General features: G+C 36.2%; 1 protein-coding gene across 3 annotated transcripts in view; it reads left to right on the top strand.

The window, feature by feature from the left end:
• The first annotated feature begins 650 nt into the window (after positions 1-650).
• The window catches only part of CHL1 (cell adhesion molecule L1 like), a 110,732-nt gene continuing 86,954 nt past the window's right edge, over positions 651-24,428 (top strand). For all 3 annotated transcript variants that reach the window (XM_004372697.1, XM_004372698.1, XM_004372696.1), the window contains exons 1-3: positions 651-741; positions 10,442-10,547; positions 15,185-15,372. In XM_004372697.1, the coding sequence (XP_004372754.1) occupies positions 651-741; positions 10,442-10,547; positions 15,185-15,372 (385 nt within the window). The remainder of the gene's footprint in view (positions 742-10,441; positions 10,548-15,184; positions 15,373-24,428) is intronic.

The following is a 24,428-nucleotide window of genomic DNA, read 5'->3' as shown; positions in this document are numbered from 1 at the left end:
AGACCTCTTTAAAGTGTTTAAAAGCAAAGATGTCACTTACAGTACTAAGGTGTACCTGACCCAAGCCAGGGTATTTTCAGTCACCTCATATACATGAGAAAGCTGAACAGTGACTAAGGAAGACAGAAGATGAATTGATGTCTTTGGGCTGCCGGAAGAACGAACAAATCAGTCTTAGAAGTACAGCCAGAATGCCCCTTACTTTGTAAACGTCATCAGGTGGGACCAGTCCCTGAAGAAGGACATCATGCTTGGTAAAGCAGAGGATCAGCAAAAAAGAGGAAGACCCTAAACGACAGAGGGATTGACACAGTGGCTGCAGCATTGAGCTCAAACATAGCAATGATTATGAGGATGGTGCAGGACTGGGCAGTGTTTCATTCTGTTGTACATAGGGTCACTATGAGTCAGAACCAACTCGATGGCACTTAACAGCAACAACATTAGAGAACAGTTTCATAAAGAGAAAAAATATTGCCAAACAGGAAAGTATATTTAACTTCTATGTTGACAATTGAGAGTATATCTACTAATATGCTATTCTGTTTGCTTTTTTTTTATTTTTGTTTTTAGGTTTCTGGGTTCACCACATTATCCTCAGCTGTGTACCAAAACTAGTTCTTTCTGGGTTATCTGCTTCCTGAAGAGCAATGGAGATGCGGTTAAGTGGAAGAGGATTGATCATATCTCTAATTTTCTTCCTGTTAAAATTCTCAACAGCAATTGAAATACCACTCTCAGGTAATGTTATAGAATTTCATATTTGCATTTTGATTTTTAAGCAGAGTACTTGTAAATTGAAGATATGACTCTTCTAACATTTTCCTATAGATTTTCCAGCAATTTGTTGTCAGAATTCAGTCCTGCATTTTTCATTTCTTCAATGACTTATATTTGGCTGTTACTATTTTGCAGCTCAGGCTTTTGCCTGGGATACTGCTCCAGCGTTTTGGAAGCAAAAAAAAAACAAAAAACAAAAAAACAAAACAAAACTATCTGTCTCTAACTCTACATCTGTATATCTATATATATGACAAGGTCTCAATTTACAGTGTTTGTTTCATCCCAATCAAATGATAAATTTAAATAGCTATATTCTCCAAACTCAAACTTAGCATATGACAGGAAACATAACCTAGAAATGAGGTGGTATTTTGTTATAAGTCTAAGACTGTCTGTGTCTTAGTCATCTAGTGCTGCTGTAACAGAAATACCACAAGTGGATGGCATTAACAAAAAGAAACTTATTTTCTCACAGTTTAGGAGGCTAGAAATCCAAATTCAGAGTACTGGCTCTAGGGGAAGACTTTCTCTGTCAGTTCTGGAGGAATGTCCTTGTCTTTTCTGAGCTTCTGCTCTTGAGTGATTTTCACCTGTCTTGGTATCTCTCTTTCCCCATCTCTGCTTGTTGCTTCCTTGTTTAATTTGGTTTTTATCTCAAAAGAGATTGACTCAAGATACACCCTACAGGAATCCTGTCTCATTAGCATAACAAAGACAGCTCCATTCCCAAATGGAATCATAACCACAGGCATAGTGGTTAGGAATTACAACACGTATTTTTGGGAGACACAATTCAATCCATAACATTCTACTCTTTGGTCCCTCGATTTCATGTTCTTCCCACATGCAAAACACATTCACCCCATCACGTCATCCCAAAAGTCTTAAATCAACTCTAAGCCCAAAATCTCATCCTCTGGATCATCTAAATCAGACATGGGTGAGACTTTGGGCATATTCCATCCTGGGGCAAAATTCCTCTTCATCTGGGAACCTGTGAAATCTAGATGACAAGTGATCTGTTTCCAAAGTACAATGGTGGAACAGGCACAAGGTAGAAATTTCCATTACAAATGGGAGAAATTGGAGGGAAAGAAGGGATAACAAGCACCAAGCAAGTCCAAAACCCAGCAGAACAATTTACATTAGCTCTCAAGGCTTGAAAACAATCCTCTATTCTCTGAGACCATCTAGTCAATGGCCCTGTCCTCCAGACTCTGGGTGTTGGCCATACCCTCTGGATTCTGGGTGGAGGCCCCATGCACCTATGCTTTAGCTCTGCCTTCCAGGTCCACTGGGATGGCAACTCTGCTCCCTCAGTTTTGGGTAGCCCCATTCTCCTAGTCCATTTGAGTGGCTACCCTACTCCCTCGGCCCTGGCAGGCCCGTTCCTCTACTTCTTAGGCATGGCCGCCCCACTCCCGCAGCTTTGGGCAGTGGCCTCATCCCCCAGCACAGCTTAATGGCAGCCACACACTCTGGAATCGAATTGGCAAAGATCTACCTCTTTGAGATCCAGGAGACCGTGGCCCCATCATTTGAAACTGAGAAGGCCCTGCTTCCCGTGCTCCTTCCAACAGTTCTGCTGATCCAGAGATGGTCCTTTTCTTTTTCTGGAGCACAACAGATGTAGCTCCTTTGTCTGGTTTCTTGCCTGTAGAATTCCAAGAGGCAGACAGCATTCTTTCCTTTTGTTCTTACTCTGTCCCCTTCCGCCTAAGCTGATGGGTTTTCTGCTGTGGTAGTTGGTTAGAACCATCAGTCATAGGCTTAATCTCTTTAACAAAAGATTGTGTAGCCATGTTCTTGGGGAACATTCTAGGACACATGGCCTTTGTTTGTACAACAGAATTTTCCAAATCTTTAAGTTCTGTTTTCATTTTGCAGAGTTCATTTTTAAGTCCATCTCTTTCCTCTCCCATTTTAGTGTAAGTGGCAATGAGAAACCACATGGACCCTTTAAGATCTTGTTCAGAAATCTCATCAGCTAGATACCCAAGTTCATCACTTACAAGTCATTTGAACATAATTCAGACAAGTTCTTTGCCACTGCATAAAAAGCATTGCTCTTCCTCCATTGTCCAATCACATGTTCATCATTTTCTTTTAAAACCTCACTAGAAACACATTTCTAGCAACATTCTGTCGCTGGTGCCGTATGTATTCTCTAAGACGATAAAGACTTTTTGTATAGCTCTCCTCACTTCCTTCCGCGCCCTCACCAGTATTGCCTTTGAAGTCCATAATTCTAACAACAGTTTCTTAAAGGCAATCTAGGCTTTTACTATTAAGCATCTTAAAACTCTTTCAGCCTCTGCCCATTATCCAATTCCAAAACCACTTCTACATTTTAGGAGTCTGTTAGAGCAGCACCTACTACTGGTACCAAATTTTGTCTCAGTTATCTAGTGCTGCTATAACAGAAATACCACAAGTGGATGACTTTAACAAACAGAAATTTATTTTCTCAGTTTAGGGGGCTAGAAGTCTGAATTCAGAGCACTGGCTTTGGAGGAAGTCTTTCTCTCTCTGTTGACTCTGGAGGAATGTCTTTGTCTCTTCTGAGCTACTGTTCTTGGCCAGTTTTCACGTGGCTTGGCATCTCTCTTTCCCCATCTCTGCTTGCTTGTTTAATCTGTTTTATATCTCAAAAGAGATTGACTCAAGACACATCCTACACTAATCCTATCTCATTATCATAACAAAAACAACACATTCCCAAATGGGATTATAATCACAGGCATAAACCCTTTGCCCTGGAGTCAATTCTGACTCACAGCGACCCTGTAGGACAGAGAACTGCCTCCATAAGGTTTCCAAGGCTGTAAATTTTTATGGAAGCAGAAGGCCATATCTTTCTCCACAGAGCAGCTTGTGGGTTTTAACCACCGACCTTTTGGTTGGCAAAGGACTGCTTAACCACTGTACCACCAGGGCTCACTACAGGTGTAGAGGTTAGGAATTACCAGACGTATATTTTGGGGACACAATTCAATCCATAACAGTCTGAAATATTACAAACAGGTTTTACTTTTAAACACTCAGGTTAGTTTACTTTAAGGAGAATTATAATTCAGTAGTTACTGGAATTCAACATATTATGACAAAAAGGAATTGAATAGACTTTGTATCTTTATCAAAATTATTATACCTTTAAAAGTGAAAAATAATGAATTAGAAAAATATAAAAAAAGCCATTTTTATAGTATACAACAAAGTATATAAAATGATATTAACTCTGAAAATCTAGAGCATTTTATAGTGTGAATTCATATCAAGAGGTTAGTCAATGGTTTTTTGGAAATATGTATCTTAACATACACTCATAAAAATGGATGCAGATTTTTAACCAAATCAGTTAAAACCAAATCAGTTTTAACAAGTTAAAAGTTCAAAAAAAAAAATGTATCTGCCAACAATTTATTTAATAGTACCTCAACTATGTAATGTAGGAGTTGAAAAATTTGTATTGTGTTATAAGGTCATGGGATATAAAGGGCTCTTGAAGGGCTATTTTGATTTTTTTTCTCCATAGAGTTCAAGTACTATCCCTACTTTATTCCATAGATTGGAGCCCTGGTGGCTCAGTGGTTCAGAGATTGACTGTTAACCATAAGGTCAGCAGTTCAAATTCACCAGCTGCTTCTTAGAAACCCTGTGGGGCAGTTCTACTCTGTTCTATAAGGTCACTATGAGTAGGAATTGACTTGACGGCAAGAGGGTTTGTTTTTATTCCATATATCATTTGGAGAGCTATAATAAGCGTGGGCTATTTCTTAGAATCTTGGCATTAGAAATGTTCTTTGCAGATCATCTAGATTCTAGACAAAGAGTCTTTACCTGAGAAAGTTTAGTAAATGTTACAGGTGCTAACATTGAACTGAAACTTTGTTTCTGAAGTACTCAGAGAAATTGAACATGAATAGAAAAGGGAATAACTCTGACTGTAAAATATAATGTTTTTTAATCCATTTCTGAGGGCCACCTTAAGTTACTTGATGTAGCAATTTTACATCACACACTTTGGGAAGCTCTGAACTTGTAGCTCATTCCCGAGGTAAGAGCCCTTTCTCTACTATCCTTGATAGATGGTCAAGCCTCTGTTTCAGTATTTTCACTTCTTAAGGAATTCCACTTAACTGTCCAACAGACATACATATTTAAATTCTCATTTAATTAAGCTAAATCTGTCAACTTAAACACAATATGGAGTTCTTGGGCGGTGCAAATGGTTAAAGTGCTTCATTGTTAACTGAGAGGTTGTCAGGTCAAATTCACCAGTGGTGCCTCAGAAGAAGGGCCTGGCAATCTACTTCTGAAAAATCGGCCATTGAAAACTCTGTGGAACACAGTTCTTCTCTGACACACATGCAGTCGCCATAAACTGGAGTTGACTCAATAGCCAATTTTTTTTTTTTAACAATATATAAAATTTAATCACTGACCTGCCTGTGTGTTGAAAGCTGCTCAAGAGGCCGAAGTAGGGCATCTTTAGCGAGTGTTTTGGTTTGAGTATACAGTACTGAGTTAAGAGCAAGATTCTTGGTGATGCCTGCAGAAAAGGAGTTAATAATTTCCTTTGTTCCTCCAGTAGCAACATAGATCCCCTGGGATTCCTAATTCAGATTCCCGACTATATTCTCTGGCATATACATTTGCTTTCCATCTTTTCTCGCTTCGTTCATCAGTAGTGAAGAATGTGGAATTTTGTATTATTCCATAGCACATATTTTTAATCTAGTTGTCTCAGTTACTTACGCATTTTCATGCTGTAATGTCCTCAGATAACAATTGTTACAAAATATTAATGTCATGTTTTCAGAACAACTGAATATTATCCATTTATTTCAGTACTCTAGAGCACTCTCTAGCAAATGCAACTAAGGCAGGTAGGTATCCAATCTGAATGTCAACGAGTCTCGTGTCTCTGTAATTGGTCTAATTATGGAGGGAAGGATTTATAATGTAGAAAATATATTCTTATAAACACCCAAAGGTTATTAGCTCCATTCCCTGAATAATTACTTATTGCTGAGATGTTACAACCTTAGCAAATTTAAGAAAGAATAATGTCCTAATAAACAAGTTGTTCACAACTTATTAGCTGATATCTAAGGGACTGTTGCTATTGTGCATCATCCCTCACCATTTATAACTGTAATAAAATTTAAATAACATGAATTTTCAATAAGCTCAAGACCTGCTCTGCTTAGAAATAGTAGTAATCAGAAACAGGTAAATGTCAGTGAAGATATAGGTGCTTTTTCATGTTATTAAAAAATTTATGAATATCCAGTGAATGAAGACTGAACCTGAGCTGATCTCCCTAAGCTAGTAAATCTCACTTATTACATTTGTTAGGCAAAAGTAAAGTAAATAGAATTTTAGAATTAGAAAGGGCATTTAGTTATTACTCTAGGCTGGCCATCGAGGCTCAAAATGTGACTCCTGGACTCCGTGGGTTTCAGAGATGCGTTCAGGCATTCTACAAGATCAGGCAGTTTTCATAAAAGTAAGGTGTCATTTTATTCTTTTTCACTGTGTTGACATTTAGACTGATGGTGTAAAAGCAAAAGTGAAACTGCTGTCATCTTAGCACAGATTATTATTGCACTGGCACCAAACTGTACCAGTACTCAATGTATTCTTCATGGCCGTGGACTCTCGTGGTAAAACAAGCAAACAAACAAATCAAAAACACAACAAACAAAAACAAAACACTTTCACTTAAGATTGTCTTGGTGAAGCCGTAAATATTATTAATTTTATTAAATCTTGACCCATGAGAGCATTCTGTTTACTATCTTGGGGGATGAACTTGGAAAGCCACATAAATTTGCTATGTAACAAAGTAGGATGATTCTGTCTATTCTGTGATTGTATCATTATTTGATTCCCAAACTGAACGCCATTTTTACTTGAAAGTAGGACTGACAGACAAATTATGGTTACTCAGATGAGTAAATGGCAGGCATGTTCCCAAACAGGAACCAAATAAGCCTGTCACTTCAAGGAAAACAACTCACAATATGCAGGCAGTCCTTGGGTTAGGAACGAGATCTCTTCCTAAGTGTGTCTTCAAATCGAATTTGTAGGTAAGTCAGAACAGGTGCATATGGTTCTTATTTAGCCTTACTTTAGTGCAAGAATGGAGTCCTGGTGGTGCAGTGGTTAAAACACTCACCTGCTAACCAAAACGTCAGCAGTTTGAATCCACCAGCTGCTCCAGTGGAGAAAGATATGGCAGTTTACTTCCGTAAAGATTTACAGCCTTGGAAACCATATGGGGCAGTTCTAATCTGTCCTGTAGGTTCGTTATGAGTTAGGACCCACTCTATAGCAGTGGGTGGGTTAGTGCAAGAAAAGGCTCAAAGCCTTTTCAATAATTTGAAAGCTGCACTTGCAGCAAGTGAACCTGATTGTGATGAAGAATTTGTTGCGAGTAGGGGTTGGTCCAACCATTTCAAAGTGAAGGCAAATTTACATAACATTAAAGGGCAAGTATGACTTGTCTGCTAGTCAGATGTTCATAACCTGGAGACTTACTGTATGTTGTCAATGATAGAATTTGAGTGTTTCATGCAAAAATGAGAATGAGCTTGACAGCTTCCCAACACTTAAGACATTTCTGGTTAGCTCAGTGATGATATTAACAAAAGTGATTTTTTGATATTCTGTAATGAAATGGATAGCGCAGGACCAGACAATGTTTTGTTCTGTTGTACATAGGTTTCTATGAGTCAGAACCAACTTGGTGGCACCTAACAATAACAACACAATGAAATGGGTCAATGTTTGAAAGATTCTTATAATTCAATGAACTAATATTTTTCCAAATGACCAATGTGTGATGTTACAAAACATGCATGGGTAAAAGATCTATGGGTAAAATATTTTAATGTAACAGAACATGAAACATTTATAGATATGGTTTTAGATTCCACATTGCAGTAAATATTTAAGAAACTATCACTTGTTGAGTTTTGGTTTACACCCAAGGAGACTATCCACACCTATCAGAAAGGACTGTAAAATGCTCCACCCTTTTTCAACTGCTTATCTGCAGTTTCTTCATATATTTCAACAAAGAAACCTATTGAAACAGATTGAATACAGAAGCAGATGTAAAAATCCAGCTGTCTTCTCTTAAGCCAGAAATTAAAGAAATTTACTATAATGTAAAACGTTGTAATTCTTCTCATTACATTTAGTGTTTATATGTTATTTATTTTTAACATGTAAAAGCATTGTTTTAAATGAATTAATAAATAAATATTTTTTTACTATTTCTCAATTTTAATTTCTGATATGGTAAATAGTGATGGAGAATCCCTGGGTGGTACAAACAGTTAACACATTTGGCTGCTAACCCAAAGATTGGAGGCTCAAGTTCTCCCAGAATCACCTTGGAAGAAAGGTCTGGTGATTCACGTCCAAGAAATTAGCCATTGAAAACCTTATGGAGCGCAGTTCTACTCTTGACACTCATGGGGTCACCATGAATCAGTAATGATTCCATGACAACTATTTTTTGTTGGTTTTTATTATGCTTTTGGTGAAAGTTTACAACTCAAGTTAATTTCTGATTCAAAAATTTATACACGTATCGTTTTGTGACCTTGGTTGCAATCCCCACAGTGTGCCAGCACACTCCCCCTTTCCACCCTGGGTTCCCTGTGTCCATTTGTCCAGTTCCTGTCCTTTCCTGCCTTCTCATCTTACATTAGGACAGGCGTTGTCCATTGGTCTCATATATTTGATTGAAATAAGAAGCACATTCCTCAGGTGTGTTATTTTTTGTTTTATAGGCCTGTCTAATCTTTGTCTGAAAAAAGGGCTATCGGAATGGTTTCAGTTCTAGGTTAGCAGACTTTCCGGGGCCGTAGTCTTGGGTGTTCCTCTATTCTCTGTCAGACTAGTAAGTCTGGTCTTTTTTTGTGAATTTGAATTCTGTTCTACATTTTTGTCCCACTCTGTCTGGGACTGTCTGTTGTGATCCTTGTCAGAGCGGTTGTTGGTGGTAGCCAGGCACCCACCTAGTTCTTCTGGTCTCAGGCTGGTGTGTTTGTTTGTTTAAATATTGATACCGGGAACTGACATGACAAGAGCTCTTTGGGATATCCTATGATTTTAAAGAATGTAAAGGGGTCCTTGGAGCAAACACTTTGAGAACAACTTATCTAGGCCAAATTCTTAGCTTTACAAATGAGAAAACAGAGAGAGTGGTTCAGGGCCTGACTGAAGGCCACAGAGTTTAGGGTGCTCTTTGTAATTCCACTGCAGAATATTACACATTTAAATCAAGCTCTGTGCCTTTGGCAGATTGCTTTTCTCAAAACATATTTGCCAAAGTCAGGCTCCTGCTGATGAACAGTTTGCACTTCCTTATTAATTTAATTCTGTCCTTTTACTAGAGGTTGTAATAACTATTCTAAAACAGAGACGTGTCAACTTGAAAAAATATTGACTGTCAGCAGTAGACCTTTACATACATCATGATCTGTGTCCTATTTCAAACTTAACCCAAGTTTATATCTTCAGCATTAATATATTTATTTTATAATCATAATTTCTCAGACGTATAATCTAGCCACTTGACTTGGTGAGAGGCAAGGTCACCTACTCCCTTTTTTAAAAATTTGTTTCAGGGTTATGTAACTTGGCAAATACTAACAAAGCATATCTCATGATGAAAGGGTGTTTGAGTATGAAGAATCTATTCATTAAAAAATTACCCTATTAGCTTTTATCTTTAGATGAATGATTATCGGTAGGTTTTCTATAAAGAAAAAAAAAAGCCTTAAGCCCCCAACAAGTAAGTGGACAAAAGAAATGAAAGGAGAATTTAAAAATGTGAAATGACAAATAATAAGCAAGCCCAAGGAAAACATTTATTATCAAAAGCAATAAATGCAAATCACAATAAAGAGAATGAAGAGGTTCTGTTTTCCTTCTCCAAAATTAGTAAAATATTCTGACATTCTCAGTGGTAGTGTTCAGTGGGGAAACCACTGTACTCATGCATTGTTTGTGTGAAATATGCTTTTGTCAAATGATAGTAACACTTATCCAGATTCATTACCATTTGTGTCTATGCCTGGAAATTTATCATAGGTCGATTAATTCAATACGTGAAAAGTCTATATGCTCGAGGATCTCCACTGAAGCATATGGTAAAAATTGTAAACAATCTTATCAATTATTAAGTTTTAGAATATCAATAGGAAAAATAATATGAAAGCAGTAAAATAAATATAATGACTCTAGAGAAATATGAAAAATTTTAAATACAAACCAGAGCATTCAAAATGATTGGACTAAGTAAAAATGCATACACTCAAGGGCAATACTGTGAAAACAGACATGTTTAAGTTGTGATGATATGGGTGATTTTTCTTCTGCTTTAAAATTATTACATTATTCTGGGTTCAAATAAAACTAACCTATATGGAGACATGAAAAGATGCAGTGAGGTGTATTCTTAGAATTAAATATATGTTATAAAGAAAAGGTTAGATTCGTTCTATGATTTCCATTCTTGTAGTGGTCCTTTTGATTGTCAATATAGAAATTGCTTTTAAGTCTTTCTGTCATAGTGATATTAACCTTGCCAAGTTTTTGATGAGTGTGTTCTTCAAATGCATGTTTTTATTTTTAGTTCAACAGGTTCCAACAATTATAAAACAGTCAAAAGTGCAAGTTGCTTTTCCTTTTGATGAATATTTTCAAATTGAATGTGAAGCTAAGGGGAATCCAGCACCAATGTGAGTATTCCTTCAAACCAAAGAATTCTTTAAATGTATGCCATCGTTTATACTACTTTCTTCCTCCTACCATTATACGCTTGTTGGACTATAAATCTCATATATTTGAAGCTAATTGTTTCCAAGTGAATGATAGCTGTATCTATAAAACTAAAAGTTGGTGATTTTACAAATGTTCTTCTGCCTGTTCAAATTAATTTTCTTATAAAATAAGGTGCTTTATTTCTAATTTCACTTCAGGTGAAGACTGGAAGAACAAATAGTTTCTCACACAACAGTAGTACACATATTGTTTTATGACATTGGTTAACAACCCCACAACATGTCAACCCTCTCCCTTCTCAACCTTTTTTTTTTGGTGAAAATACACATAGACAAAGTACACCATTTCAAAAATTTATACATGCACAGTTCAGTGACATCGACTATGCTCTTCCAATTGTGCTGCTATTCTCACTTTAGATGAAGGCTTACAGAACAAAATAGTTTCTCATTTAACAGTTAGTATACATGTTGCCTTATGACAATGGTTAACAACCTCACAACACATCGACACTATCCTCACTCAACCTTGGGTTCCCTATCACCAGCTTTCCTGTCCACTTCTGCCTTCTAGCCCTTGTCCCTGGACTGCTGTGCCTTATTAGTCCCATTTGGTTTTATGGGGCTGTCAACTCCCCTGCTGAATGGTGACCCTCGGAAATGACTTAACCACTGAGCTAAAAGGGTATCTGGGGGCCATATTCTTGGGGTTTCTCCAGTCTCCTTTAGGCCAGTAAATCTGGTCTTTTTTTATAAGTTAAAATTTTGTTCTACATCCTTCTCCAGCTCTGTCCAGAACCCTCTGTTGTGATCCCGGTCAGAGCAGTCAGTGGTGGTAGCCGGGCACCATCTAGCTGTAGTGGACTCAGCCTGGTGGAGGCCTTGGTAGCTGTGGTCCATTAGTCCTTCGGACTCATCTTTTCCTTGTATCCTGTTCTCTTCATTCTCCCTTGTTCCCGAAGGGATGAGACCAGTGGAGTAGCTTAGATGGCTGCTCACAGGCTTTTAAGACCCCAGACACTACTCACCAAGGTAGAATGTAGAACACTGTCTTTATAAACTGTGTCATGCCAATTGAGCTAGATGTTCCCCGAGACCATGGTAAAAATAAGGTGCTTTTTGTTAAACACTTGGCATAAGTCAACAAATCCTTACCCTAAACAAAAACACTCAACAGTTCCTTACCCTTACAAGGTAGACAAACATCAGCAATCCTTTATTTTACTTAGTAAAGGATAGCATTTATTAAGTCAAATTTAACACTTTTATAAACAATATTCTATATGTACGCTTATTACTGCAAGTCTAAATGTACCACATATCTTATTCAGTGACTAGGTTGTTGCTTGATTTTTTTTTTTCATAGGAATATGAATTCATTCCAGATGACTTCATTCTGTTTGTATGGGATAGTACTCTCTAATACTGTATTATTAATTACATAATTGTCACCCTAGGTGATCAGGATCACTGAAGGAGCTTTTTCCAAGTACCTCCTATGTTTTGGAAGGGAGAAAGAAATGTATGTGTATTGGGAGTGGGGAGGAAGCTGTAGGGAGAATTCTAGATTTTAAAGTTCCAGATGATTCTAAAATGGGAATCAGCAATTTTTTGATCTACTTCATTATTTTGTATCTAAGAAGAAGATAAGATTTAATAAAAATAAATTATTTTAAATTGTATTGCAACTAACGTTACTGTTTCCTGATAATGTGATATTTTAAAAATCATTATTAGTGAATCATTAACATGTTAAATTATTATTATTCCTATATTTTACCAAATAGAATATATTCAGTCAGTATATGTAAATATTAATAAAATTATAATGGGATGAAGAAGCATGCATTAATTAATATGAATATGGATGGGTGAATATTAGTAAATATGTTAATATTAATTAACAAAATTATCATATAAAAAGAGATTAACATACAATTATCATTAGAGATGACAAATGATGAAATTTACTTATCATACCAATGTACAGTATTGTATTTAATTGTGAAATATTATTAGCATTTTTAATAAATTTAGAAATAAGAAAACAAAGGCTGCTCTTAATACTATTATCATTTTTCCAGAGTCATAGTCAATATAATTATGTTAAAAATTCATTAATTCTAATAAATATTGGGAAAGTATAATTAAAATTATATTATTATTATATTCATATAACTTGATATTCTATCTGAAAACCCAAGAAAATCCACTGGACAAAAGCAAGCTTTATAAACAAGGAGAATCTCCTTAAGTGGCTGATTATAAATATATCTTGTTTTAAAAAAGCTTAATTAGATACCTATACAAAGCAGTTATAAAATAATTAGAAAATAAGGAGAAAATATCCCTTTTACAATAGTAGAAACAACAAATCCAGCAATCTCAACAATTACAGGGACAGCAACATCAAAAACTGTGGAACAAGAACTATGTAGGATCTAAATTGGGAGGGAAAAACTATACAGTTGTATCCAGGATCATAAAATATTTTAATGATGGAAAAAAGCAACATACTTTCAAGTGGAAATGTTTAATTCTGAATTCTTAAGTGATCCCAGTAAACTTATTTCAACTTTAAAAAATAGACTTTATGTATTATTTTGGATGTAAAACTTAAACATAGAAAGTGAAGTAAAAGAAGGTATGAGACAGAGGGTAGGTATATTCCTAACAAAACTGCAGGTACCATCAATGTATGTTATTTCTGTTGGAGGAATAATAGATAGATTAGTATAAGAATATGGTGTCCTGAAACATATCCAAGTTTGCATGGATAATTAGTATATAAAATGCTGAATAAAATCTACTTAAAAAATTGTTATTTTTATATCAGATTGCAAAAATGAAAAAAAGGCTTTTAACAGCATTACCCAAAGGACTGACTGTCCCAAGGACTGACATTCTCATATCCTGGAGTGGGAATTTGTGTACATTTTTTTTCTGGAATACAATTGTGCAGCATATATAAAAAATTCCAAAAAACTTCCTATGTGAAGGAGAGTCAAGAATAGGAGGAGGAAACGAATTGTGTGGCTAATTACCTCCATGAACAACTGCTTCCTTTGCCATGAGACCAGAGGAACTGGCTGGTGCTCTACTACAATTACTGAACATTTTGTTCAAAGATTCTATAGACGAATTCTGATCAAAAGGGGGAAATGTAGAACAGAATTTCAAATTATCATGGATTCCAGACTTTCTGGAACCACGGAGGCTGGATAGACTCAAAACCAAACCCATTGCCATGGAGTTGACTCCAACTCATAGTGACTCTCTAGAACAGAGTAGAAACTGCCCCATAGGGTTTCCAAGGCTGTAAATCTTTACAGAAGCAGACTGCCACATCTTTCTCTCGAAGTGGCTGGTGGGTTAGCACCTGAGCACTTTAACCACTGCACCACCATCACAAGAGGCATGGAGGCTGGATAAACCTCTGAAACTCTTGTCCTAAAATAATCTTTAAACCTTAAACAAAAATATCCCCTGAAGTCTTAAAACCAAATAACAGTTTAGCTTAACAAGTAAGGAATGTCTGCCTTGAGCATTATGCCTTGTTAAGATCTATCTATATGGCATCAAATTGACAACAGCAACTTGAAAGATTAGATAGGAACCTTAGGGGGCAGTGAGTTTATGTTAATGGGTAAGGAACAACTCAGAAAAGGAGAGTGAGAATGGTTATACAACTCAAAGAATATAACAAGGTCACTGAAACGTACATGTAGAACCTGAATTGGTGTCTGTTTTTGCTGTGTATAGTCTCAACAACAACAAAAAATAAAATAAATTATTTAAAAAAATTGAAAAATAAACCTTTGAATTAGCTCACAACAAATTAAAAAAACCAGAAACTTCCTATGTTATTGGTCCATGCATTTTACTTTTAAGGAATTGACATGACATAATATTTGGGCAAGTACCAAAAGATAAATATGCAGCGTTGTTTATCACATTGTTCATAAAAAGGAAAAATATTGAAATGTTAAGTAACTTAAATAGTACCTAGGTAACAGAAGATAATGCAGTCATAAAAACTGTCTTTACTACCATCGTAATAACTAGAACAACTCAGTTGACGTAATTATATTCATTGTGGTCACAATTGTGTGACAGGTATGTTGAAAATACTTGTAGAAAATATGACCAAATTTAATAGTACTTGCTTGTGTGTTTTGGGATTTTGGGTTAGAGCTTTACACACAAATACACACATGCACACACATTATACATTTGTATTTATTGCAACCATCAAAATATCAGAAATGGCCTGCATTACCATTCTGATTGGAAATTTTAAAAATTTGAACAGAATAAAAAATGAACATAAAAAAATATAAAAATAAAAAATGAACAGAATAAAACTACCTTCAGTTTTGATTCTCTCAGTTGTCACAGCATTGTTATAGATTGTACTATTTTTTCAAATTTTGGGGGGAGTCGTGTTTATATTCTGTTATATTCCATTATGTGCTATTATAGTCCACTAACCCGTATGTCTTGGTTTTGCCATTTGCACGCATCTTTTTATACTTTTAAATTAAGAAGAAAATTATGGGGTTTTTTTGACTATTAAGTTTAATTTTGTTTTATAGATTCACATGGACTAAGGATGACAAGCCTTTTAATCTCTCTGACCCCCGGATAATTGTATCTAACAGTTCAGGAACATTCAAGATCCCAAATGAAGGACACATATCTCACTTTCAAGGAAAATACCGCTGCTTTGCTGCTAATAAACTGGGAGTTGCTATGTCAGAAGAAATAGAATTTATAGTTCCCAGTAAGTATCACAATGCAGATTTCATTTTACAAATGTTTTAATTAAGTGTTGAGTAGGAGTTATACTGGCATCTAATAAAATAAGGTGGTATTAATTTAATCAGCTTATACATGTCTTAAGGAGCCCATGTGGAGCAGTTGTTAAACGCTCAGCTGTGAACCAAAAGGACGGTGGTTTGAACCCACCAGCCATTCCACAGAAAAAAGATGTCGCAGTCTGCTTTCATAAAGATTACAGCCTTGGAAACCCTATGGGGCAGTTCTACTCTGTCCGGTAGGGTCACTATGAGTTGGAATTGACTTGATGGCAGTGGATCATACGTGTCTTATATTTTATTTATAAGTGAATCAGCACCAGATATTGCTACATAGATGTGGATGACTTTGGGAAGCAACATAATTTTGCTCTGTCTCAGTAATCTTATCTCCAACATGGGAATAAATAGTATCCACTTTGCTTGATAGGATAAACATTAAGTTAAATACATCATTAGTCAGAATGGGCCAATATGGTACTGCAGTTAACAAATAATCCCAAAGTCCCTGTGTCAACACAAGACTGTATTTTGATTATCCAGTTTGATGTGGATCTGACAACTCTTCAGAGCATATTCTGCCCATGCAGCCTCCCTGGTGATCCAGGCTGATGGAGACATCATCACCCTATCGCTGCACCATCTGAAACATATGCCACCTGGGTCAAAGAGGCTGGGGCAGAAAGCATGAAACATTGTATACGGGCTCTTAAATGCTTTCATTGGGAAGTAATACAGGTGACTTCACTCACATTTAATTGCCAAAGAAAGTCACACAGCGACATATAACTTGGATAATATGAGTGTCCCTTAGGAGAGGAGAACCAGTTATTGGTATATATTAGTTATGTCTACCATAATTAATAATCATGGAAAACTGTAAAACATTTTTCTATTAAGGATGCTATTTATCAATAATTGCCGCCAAGAGTAGTTTATTTTCGTCATTGCCATGTCTGACCTATGTGCATGGAATATTTGATTGCCATTTTCTCTATCTGGTCATTTACTTTCTCTGCTTTAAGGTATGTAACATTACAGATTCTAACAGAATAAATTCTTATGTATAAAACTGTGTCAACTTTTATTTAGCAATTTCTTCTTGTAGAGTTCTACTCACTGAAGAAGCACAAGGAAAATGTTAGGCTTCATAGGATACAAATACTTTATTCTAGGGGGCAGAATGTACACAAACTTCAGAAGAAACAAATAATGAACATGTATACCTTATCATAAATATTGAGATGGGAGTAAATTGTTCTGAAGTGCTTATGTTATTTCAGAGGAGGCAAGATATAGTGATTAAATTTAGACTTCTCTAACTAATGTATGCATCTTAAAATTTCTAAAGTATATACACTTAAAAGTATAGGAAAAAAAAGTGAATGATTCTCAAACAATGTGGAGCATGGGAGGGAAAGAAAAAAGCAAGAAAGGAGAAAAAAAGGTAGAGAAGTGGGACAAGCAGAAAAAATGTAGAAATAAATTCAAATACATCAGTAATTATGATAAAAATAAACAGACTAAATGCTCCAAGTTAAAAAAAAACTATAAACTGTATATAAAATAATACATCTAACTCAAAAGGATACAGAATTGTTGAAATTAAAAAGATATAAAAGATATATTGATTAAATGCTATCCAAAAGAAGTAAATATGACTACATTAATATCAGTTAAAATAGGGTTTATTTTAAAAAGCCTTCCCAGACATTAATTCACTAAAAATACATAATATCAAATACATGAAACAAAAATAGAATTATAAGGAGAAATACACAAATGTATCATTATAATGAGAAATATTAACTTATCTCTTGTATTATTTGTTAGCTGAAGCAGAAAAAAATCAATAAGCACATACAAGATTCAAAGAACATAATTACAAGCTCTAGCTAATAAACATGTATATAACACAGTAGCTAAAACTGCAGAATATGTTTTCTTTTTCAGCACGCAGAAAAAAAAATTTGATAACATGTTGAACTACAAAGAAAATATAACCAAAATTCAATTGAGTCTGAAATCAATAATAAAAAGAAAACTAGAAAGTTTTCATCTTTGGAATTTGATAAACATACTTCTAAGTAATTATTAGATCAGATAAAAAATGGCAAGGCAAAATAGTATATTTTTGAACTGATAATAGTGTTAATTCCATCTGACAAAATGTCTGAGGTAGCTAAAGCATTATTTAGAGGGATGCTTACCTTTAAAAACTTATTTTAGAAAATAAGAATAGATGAAAATTAATGATCTAAGCTGTCTTAGTTATCTAGTGCTGCTATAACAGAAATACCACAAGGGGATGGATTTAACAAACAGAAGTTTATTCTCTCACAGTCTAGTAGGCTAGAAGTCTGAATTCAGGGCATCAGCTCCAGGGGAAGGCTTTCTCTCTCTCAGCTCTGGAGGAAGGTCCTTGTCATCAATCTTCCCAGGTCAATGAGCTTCTCAGTGTAAGGACCCCAAGTCCAAAAGATGTGCTATTCTCCTGGCTCTTGTTTCTTGGTGGTATGAGGTCCCCATGTCTCTCTGTTTGTTTCTCTCTTTTATATCACAAAAGAAATTGACTAAAGATGCAACCTAATCTCGTAGATTGAGTCCTGCCTTACTAAGGTAACTGCTGCTAATCCCACCTCATTAGCGTTATAGAGGTAGGATTTACAACACATAGGAAAATCACATCAGATGACAAAATGGTGGACAATCACACTATACTGGGAATCATGGACTAGCCAAGTTGACGTACAAATTTTGGGGGGACACAATTCAATCCATAACATTCTACCCTTTGGCCCCTCCAAAATTCATATCCTTGCCAAATGTAAAACACACTCACCCAATCATATCATAGCAAAAGTCTTAAATCAACTCCAAGTCCAAAATCCAAAAATTTCTCTTCATACAAGTTATCTGCTTCCAAAGTATACTGGTGGAACAGGCACAAGCTAGACATTTCCATTACAAATGGGAGAAATTGGAGGGAAAGAAGGGATAACAGGCACCAAGCAACTCAGCAGAACATATTACATTAGCCCTTAAGGCTTGAAAATAATCCTCTGTTCTCTGAGACCATTTATACAATGGCTCTGCCCTCCAGACTCTAGGTGTTGGCCACACTCTCTGGATTCTGAATGGAGGCTCTTTGACTCTGGGCTCCAGCTCCACCTTCCAGACCCAATGGAACGACAATTGTGCTCCCTCGTATTTGGGCAGCCCCATGCTCCTAGTCCATCTGAGTGGCAGCTCCACACTTTGAGACCTCAGAGGTCGTAGCCCTACCTTTTGAGACTGAGACAGCTCTGCTTCCTGTGTTCCTTGTCTCTTCAGCTTCTTCTTTCTAGTTCCTTGGCCACTTGGCCCCTTGGGGCCTCACCGCCTGTGTCTGCTCCACTGGGGCAAGTGTTCCAAAGTTCTTCATCTCCACCAGTAAGTGCCTGGAGGCACCCCACTCCAGTTGCTATCAAGTCGATTCTGACTCACAGTGACCTTTATAGGACAGAGTAATACTGCCCCATAGGGTTTCCCAGGAGCAGCTGGTGGATCAAACTGCCGACATTTTGGTTAGCAGCCTGAGCTCTTAAACACTGCACCATAGGGTGAAAATGAATGTACTAATTAAGCACAACAGAAAAACTCAAGGAAAATGGAATAAAAGGAGAAAGTAATATAGAAGTAGAAAATAAATCCATCAAAGAGGTGCAAAGCTTTTATAGTGAAAAGTATACATATTTATGGGAAAATATTAATGAAGACCTAGATAAATGGGAAAAAATATACCATTTCCATGAGTTGAAAGACTTAATAAAATTAATATGTCAGTTCTCTCTGAATTGATGCATAGATTAAATGAAATGAAAATCCCTATAGTTTGTTTTTCTATTTGTGGAATGTGGCAAGCTATTTCTCAAATATGTTTGAGGAACAAAGGGCAAAATTAGGTAGAAACTCTTAAAGAATAAGAAGCAAGTGGCACTTGCCTCATTAGATATCAAGACTCATCATAAAACACTCATAATTAATCCAGTGTGCAGTGTGGCTTTGTGATGGGTTGGATAAGTTGGCCAGAAGAACCCACAGAGAACCCAGAAACAAACCTTCGCATGTGTGAAAACAGTATACGAGAGTTAGCATGGGTTTTTTTTTTTTTTATTAAGTGGTGCAAAAAAATGGATTAACAATGCAGAAAAATATTCAACTGATGCTGTACTTCACATCATACACAAAAATTCATTCCAGGTGGATTAAAGACTTAATAGTGAAAGGGAAACTATTCCAATAAAATAGAAGATGATTTGGAGAATGTATGACCTCGGGGTAGGGAAAATTTCTTAAACAAGATGTCTTAAAGATTCATGAAGGAATTCATTAAGAATACATTTGACTACATTTGATTTTAGATGCTCTATTCATTAAAAGACCCCAGAAAGAAAGTAAAAAGATGAGCCACAAACCAGAAAAAAGTTATTGACAATATATACAACTAACAATATTTAATATCCTGTATTTATACGTAACTTTAAACCAGAAAACCTGTTGCCATTGTGTCAATTCAGACTCATAGTGACCCTTCAGAACAGAGTAGAACTGCCCCATAAGGGTATCCAAGACTGTAATCTTTATGGAAGCTGACTGCCACATCTTTCTTCCATGGATAGGCTGGTGGGTTCAAACTGGTGACCTTTCGGTTAGCAGCCGAGCACTTAACCACTGTGCCACCAGAGCTCAATCTGTAATAAGAAAAGAGAAAAAAAATGATATGGCAAAAGATATAAACTTGCATCTGAAACAAAAGTAGAATAGCCAATAAAAAATATGAAAATGTGTTCAACATCATTAAAACCTGTTGCCGCCAAGTCAATTCCAACTCATAGCGACCCTGTAGCAGAGAACAGAACTGTCCCATAGGGTTTCCAAGGCTGTAATCTTTATTGGAGCAGATAGCCAGGTCATCTTCAGCAGAGTGGATGATGAGTTGAAGCTGTCGAACTTTCGATTACCAGCCCAGCACTTAACCACTGTGCTACCAGGGCTCCTTTCAACATTATTACTAATCAGAAATATACCAGCTGGAACCCAAATAATAAAAGCACTTGACTCCATGAATATGGGAAATATTGAAAGGTCTGAGAGTAATGGTTTTAGGTGGAAATGTGCTGTCATGGGAACGCCTCTCCACTACTGGTGAGGGTATAACTTACCGCTTGACCGTTGTAAGTCATTTTATCATCACCTCCTTAGGTGATGTGTTCGTATCCTATGACCCAGTGATTCTACTGCCCTATCTTTGTGCAAGAGTGGCATGTGCCCCTTGTCCATGTACCCAAGGAAGGTTCATAGTTGCACCGTTTGTATTAAAAAAAATACTGGGAAAAAACACGCTTCCATTCATAGTAGACTAGAAAAATAAGTTTTGCTATATTTATATGAAAAATACTACTCACCAGTGAAAATCGATATATCTCAGGAATGTGTTAGCAAGAAAAGCAAATCTCAGAAGAGCACATACAGTGTGATTTAATTTCATTTACATAAGTTCCAAACTGAAAAAGTAAACAAAATATTGATTAGAAGTACAATTTTATATGGTCAAATTATAATGAAAAACACAAGAATGGTAAAAACAAAATCCAAGATAGTAGTTACGTCTATATGGAGTTGGAAAAGGTTGAAATCAGCACCAGAGAGATACTAGCGATGTTACTTTTTATAAACTAGATGATGAGTAAAGTGTGTCAGTTAACTTCCTTCCTTCCTCTCTCTCTCCCTCCCTCCCTTCCTTCCTTCCTCCTTCCTTCTTTCTTTCTTTCTTTTTATTCTTTGCAATCATTTTATAGTCTTTTATGTATTCAAAATAAGTAAGTTGTAAGTAGCATAATGATTTGTCTGAAGTATAAGCTATGTATTGTTATGTGAGAAATTATAGCATAGAAATGAACAAAGCAATGACAAGTCAACATGAAGTTGGGCTTAGGAGTTTGGATTTGAAGTGACATTCAATAGGAAATGTCCATGAATTCTGGATCAGAAAGTATTACCTGGAAAATTGTGGTTGAGGGTCAGAAAACTGTATATATTATTAACTGAAATAAGTTAAGACTAGAAATACAGAATGGAACAGAGAAAGAGAGAAGTTATTAAAAAGCTGTTGTAGAAGACAGGGCATTAGGGCACATTCTAGTGGTTGCTATGGAGACACAAAGAAAAATGTAGTAGCTAGACCTACTGCAGAGAAAGAAATGCCATAATTCTGTATAAGAAACTGCAATTAAAGGATTAAAAAAATATGTTCTCACCTTATCTAAGCAAACCAAGTTGAAGAGATGAACAATGTAAGGTAATTCTGGCCAGAATCTGCTAGTATTGTAGTTAAGAGATGGGGGTTGGATCTGAGCTATGTAGTAGGTAATAACTCTCTTTCTGCTACTGTAGAAAAGAGCAAAATAAATTAGGTTCCTTAGGCATTATTTCCCATCTCTCCTGAAATTACTTCATCATCTAACATCTTTCTGAAATCATCTATATGTTGAATAGAACCCCTACCCGTAGAAGTTTATAAATCAGAGACCATTTAAAAATCCTACACCTTTAACAGTTGATTCTCTTAAGCTATAGAAAATTTATTTTCCTTTATATTGATGGAAACCCTGGTGGTGTAGTGATTAAGTTCTATGGCTGCTAACCAAAATATCAGCAGTTCGAATCCACCAGGTGCTCCTTGGAAACTATGGGGCAGTTCTGCTCTGTCCTATAAGGTCGCTATGAGTTGGAATCGACTTGACGGCAATGGGTTTGGGTTTTTATTATTAGTATTATTATTATTATTGATATTGCTAGAAAATTTGTGATTTGAGCTTTAGAGTTTATATTGATTATTTCTTAAGGTTTTCATTAGACTTTTCTTAAGAGCTTTAGCCCTCTAAGCTTTGACATGAGTACAGTAGCAGAAAATACCCTATTATTGTTTACCACAAACAGAAACCCTTGTCTTTCAACAGCATTGCAGTAGACTTTTCTAGAAAAACAAGGTTAAAACAATAAATTAAAGGCAATGTATTGTTTTCATATATTTGATAAACCATTTAAATAAATGTATTTCCAGAGACATGATACGGAGTTTTATTCAGTGAATTATTCAACAAATCTTTATTAATCTTCCCATCATGTGCCAGCCATGTTTCTAGTAATTGGTATCTAAACCTGTTACCATCCAGTCAAGTCTGACTCATGGTGACCCTATGTGTGTCAGAGTAGAATTGTGCTCCATACGGTTTCCAATGGCTAATTTTTTGGAAGTAGAGATCTCCAGGCCATTCTTCAGAAGTGCCTCCAGGTGGACTCAAACCTCCAGACTTTCAGTTAGCAGCAAGTGCATTAACTGTACCACCCAGGTAAAGTCCCTGCCCTTAAGAAACTTACATGCTGTGGATATACGTAGGTGGGGCTAAGGAGCAGGGACATAACCGTCAGTAATGCTGAGATGATGATATAAATAATTCTGCTTTGGCTGTTCACCACTACCCACCAGTCAATACACAGACCAGCCTTCTCTGCTCAGCATTCCTAATCTCTCTCAGCCTATACTGTTGTTTCTTTTCTCTGATTTTCTTTCAAAATCAGCTTTATTGAAGTATCATTTATCTGCCATAAAATTCACCTGTCCTAAGTGTATAATCAATGAGTTTTTAGTAAATGTATAGAGTTGCACAGCCAGCAGTATAAGTCAGTATTAGGACACATCCATCATCCCAGAAAATCTGCCTGTGCCCTCTGGCAATCACTCTCTGTCCAGCCCCCAGGCCCAGGTAACTGCCGATTTACTTTCTGCCTCTACACACTTACTTTTCTGGCTATTTCATATGCATCGAATCATACAATATGAGGTCTTTTTGGTCTGGCTTCTTTCACTTAGCGTAAATTGTAGCATGTGTTAGTACATCCATGTTGAGTTTCATCCATGTTGTAGCATGTATCAGTGGTTTGTTCTTTTTGATGCAGAATAGTATTCTGTTGTGTGGATATACCACATTTTCTTTATTCATTCACCAGTAGGATTGTTTCCACATTATTGGTATTATGAATAGTGCTGCCATGAACATTCACCTACAAGTTCTCTAAATTTTTAAATCATTAAGTTGTCTATTGTTTAAGAGAATCTTTAGATTGTCATATGTATTAATTGGGATCCCTAAAACCAGGAAAGATGCCATATTATCATATTTTTCCTGTTTTGCATTGCCTTGGATATGCCATAAGTAATAATACAATTTCCACATGCCCATAAAATAATATACGAATGGCAGACTTAGTGATGGCATCCTCCACCAAAACCAAAACAAGCCCACTGCTGTCGAGTGGATTCTGACTCATAGCGACCTCTTAGAGTTTTCAGGGTTGTAAATCTCTATGGAAGCAGACTGCCACATCTTTCTCCAGTGGAGCTGCTGGTCATTTCCAACTGCCAACCTTACGGTTAGCAGTCCCTTGCTTTAAACACTGCGCCTATCCTGTTTTAATGAAAACCAATTAGAATTACTCATGTGCTAGATTTCTACACGTGCACAACTTTCTTTATTCCTAAGATACACCCTAGCTGTTTACCATTCTGATTTGGGAATGCTTAGGCCCTGAAAGCAGGTTACAGTAGTATATGGTTATTTTTTCTGATACATGCAAACCAACCCAAGAAGATCAATTTGTTCAGCTGAGAGTGCAACTTTGAATTTTAACAGTTTAATTAAGGCCAAGGACTTTGCTCTCACCTGTCAGAGTATGTGAATGACTGGAATGAAACGGGTTGAATTGGACATCCTTCCTTAGCATGAATTCATTACGAGCTCCTGGACTGAAAGAGAGTTGTTATTTCTCTGTAGTCCTAGATGGATTAATGGGGTACTCTATAGGAAACGGGAATCAATTAAATCTTTTTTTTTTTAATTGTACTTTAGGTGAAGGTTTACAGAACAAATAGTTTCTCATTAAACAGTCAGTACACATATTGTTTTATGACATTGGTTAA

Source organism: Trichechus manatus, unplaced genomic scaffold (assembly GCF_000243295.1).
Source record: "Trichechus manatus latirostris isolate Lorelei unplaced genomic scaffold, TriManLat1.0 scaffold00020, whole genome shotgun sequence".
NCBI lineage: Eukaryota > Metazoa > Chordata > Mammalia > Sirenia > Trichechidae > Trichechus > Trichechus manatus.
The sequence above is the reverse complement of the archived record's forward strand: the minus strand, read 5'-3'. Positions and strand labels throughout refer to the sequence as shown.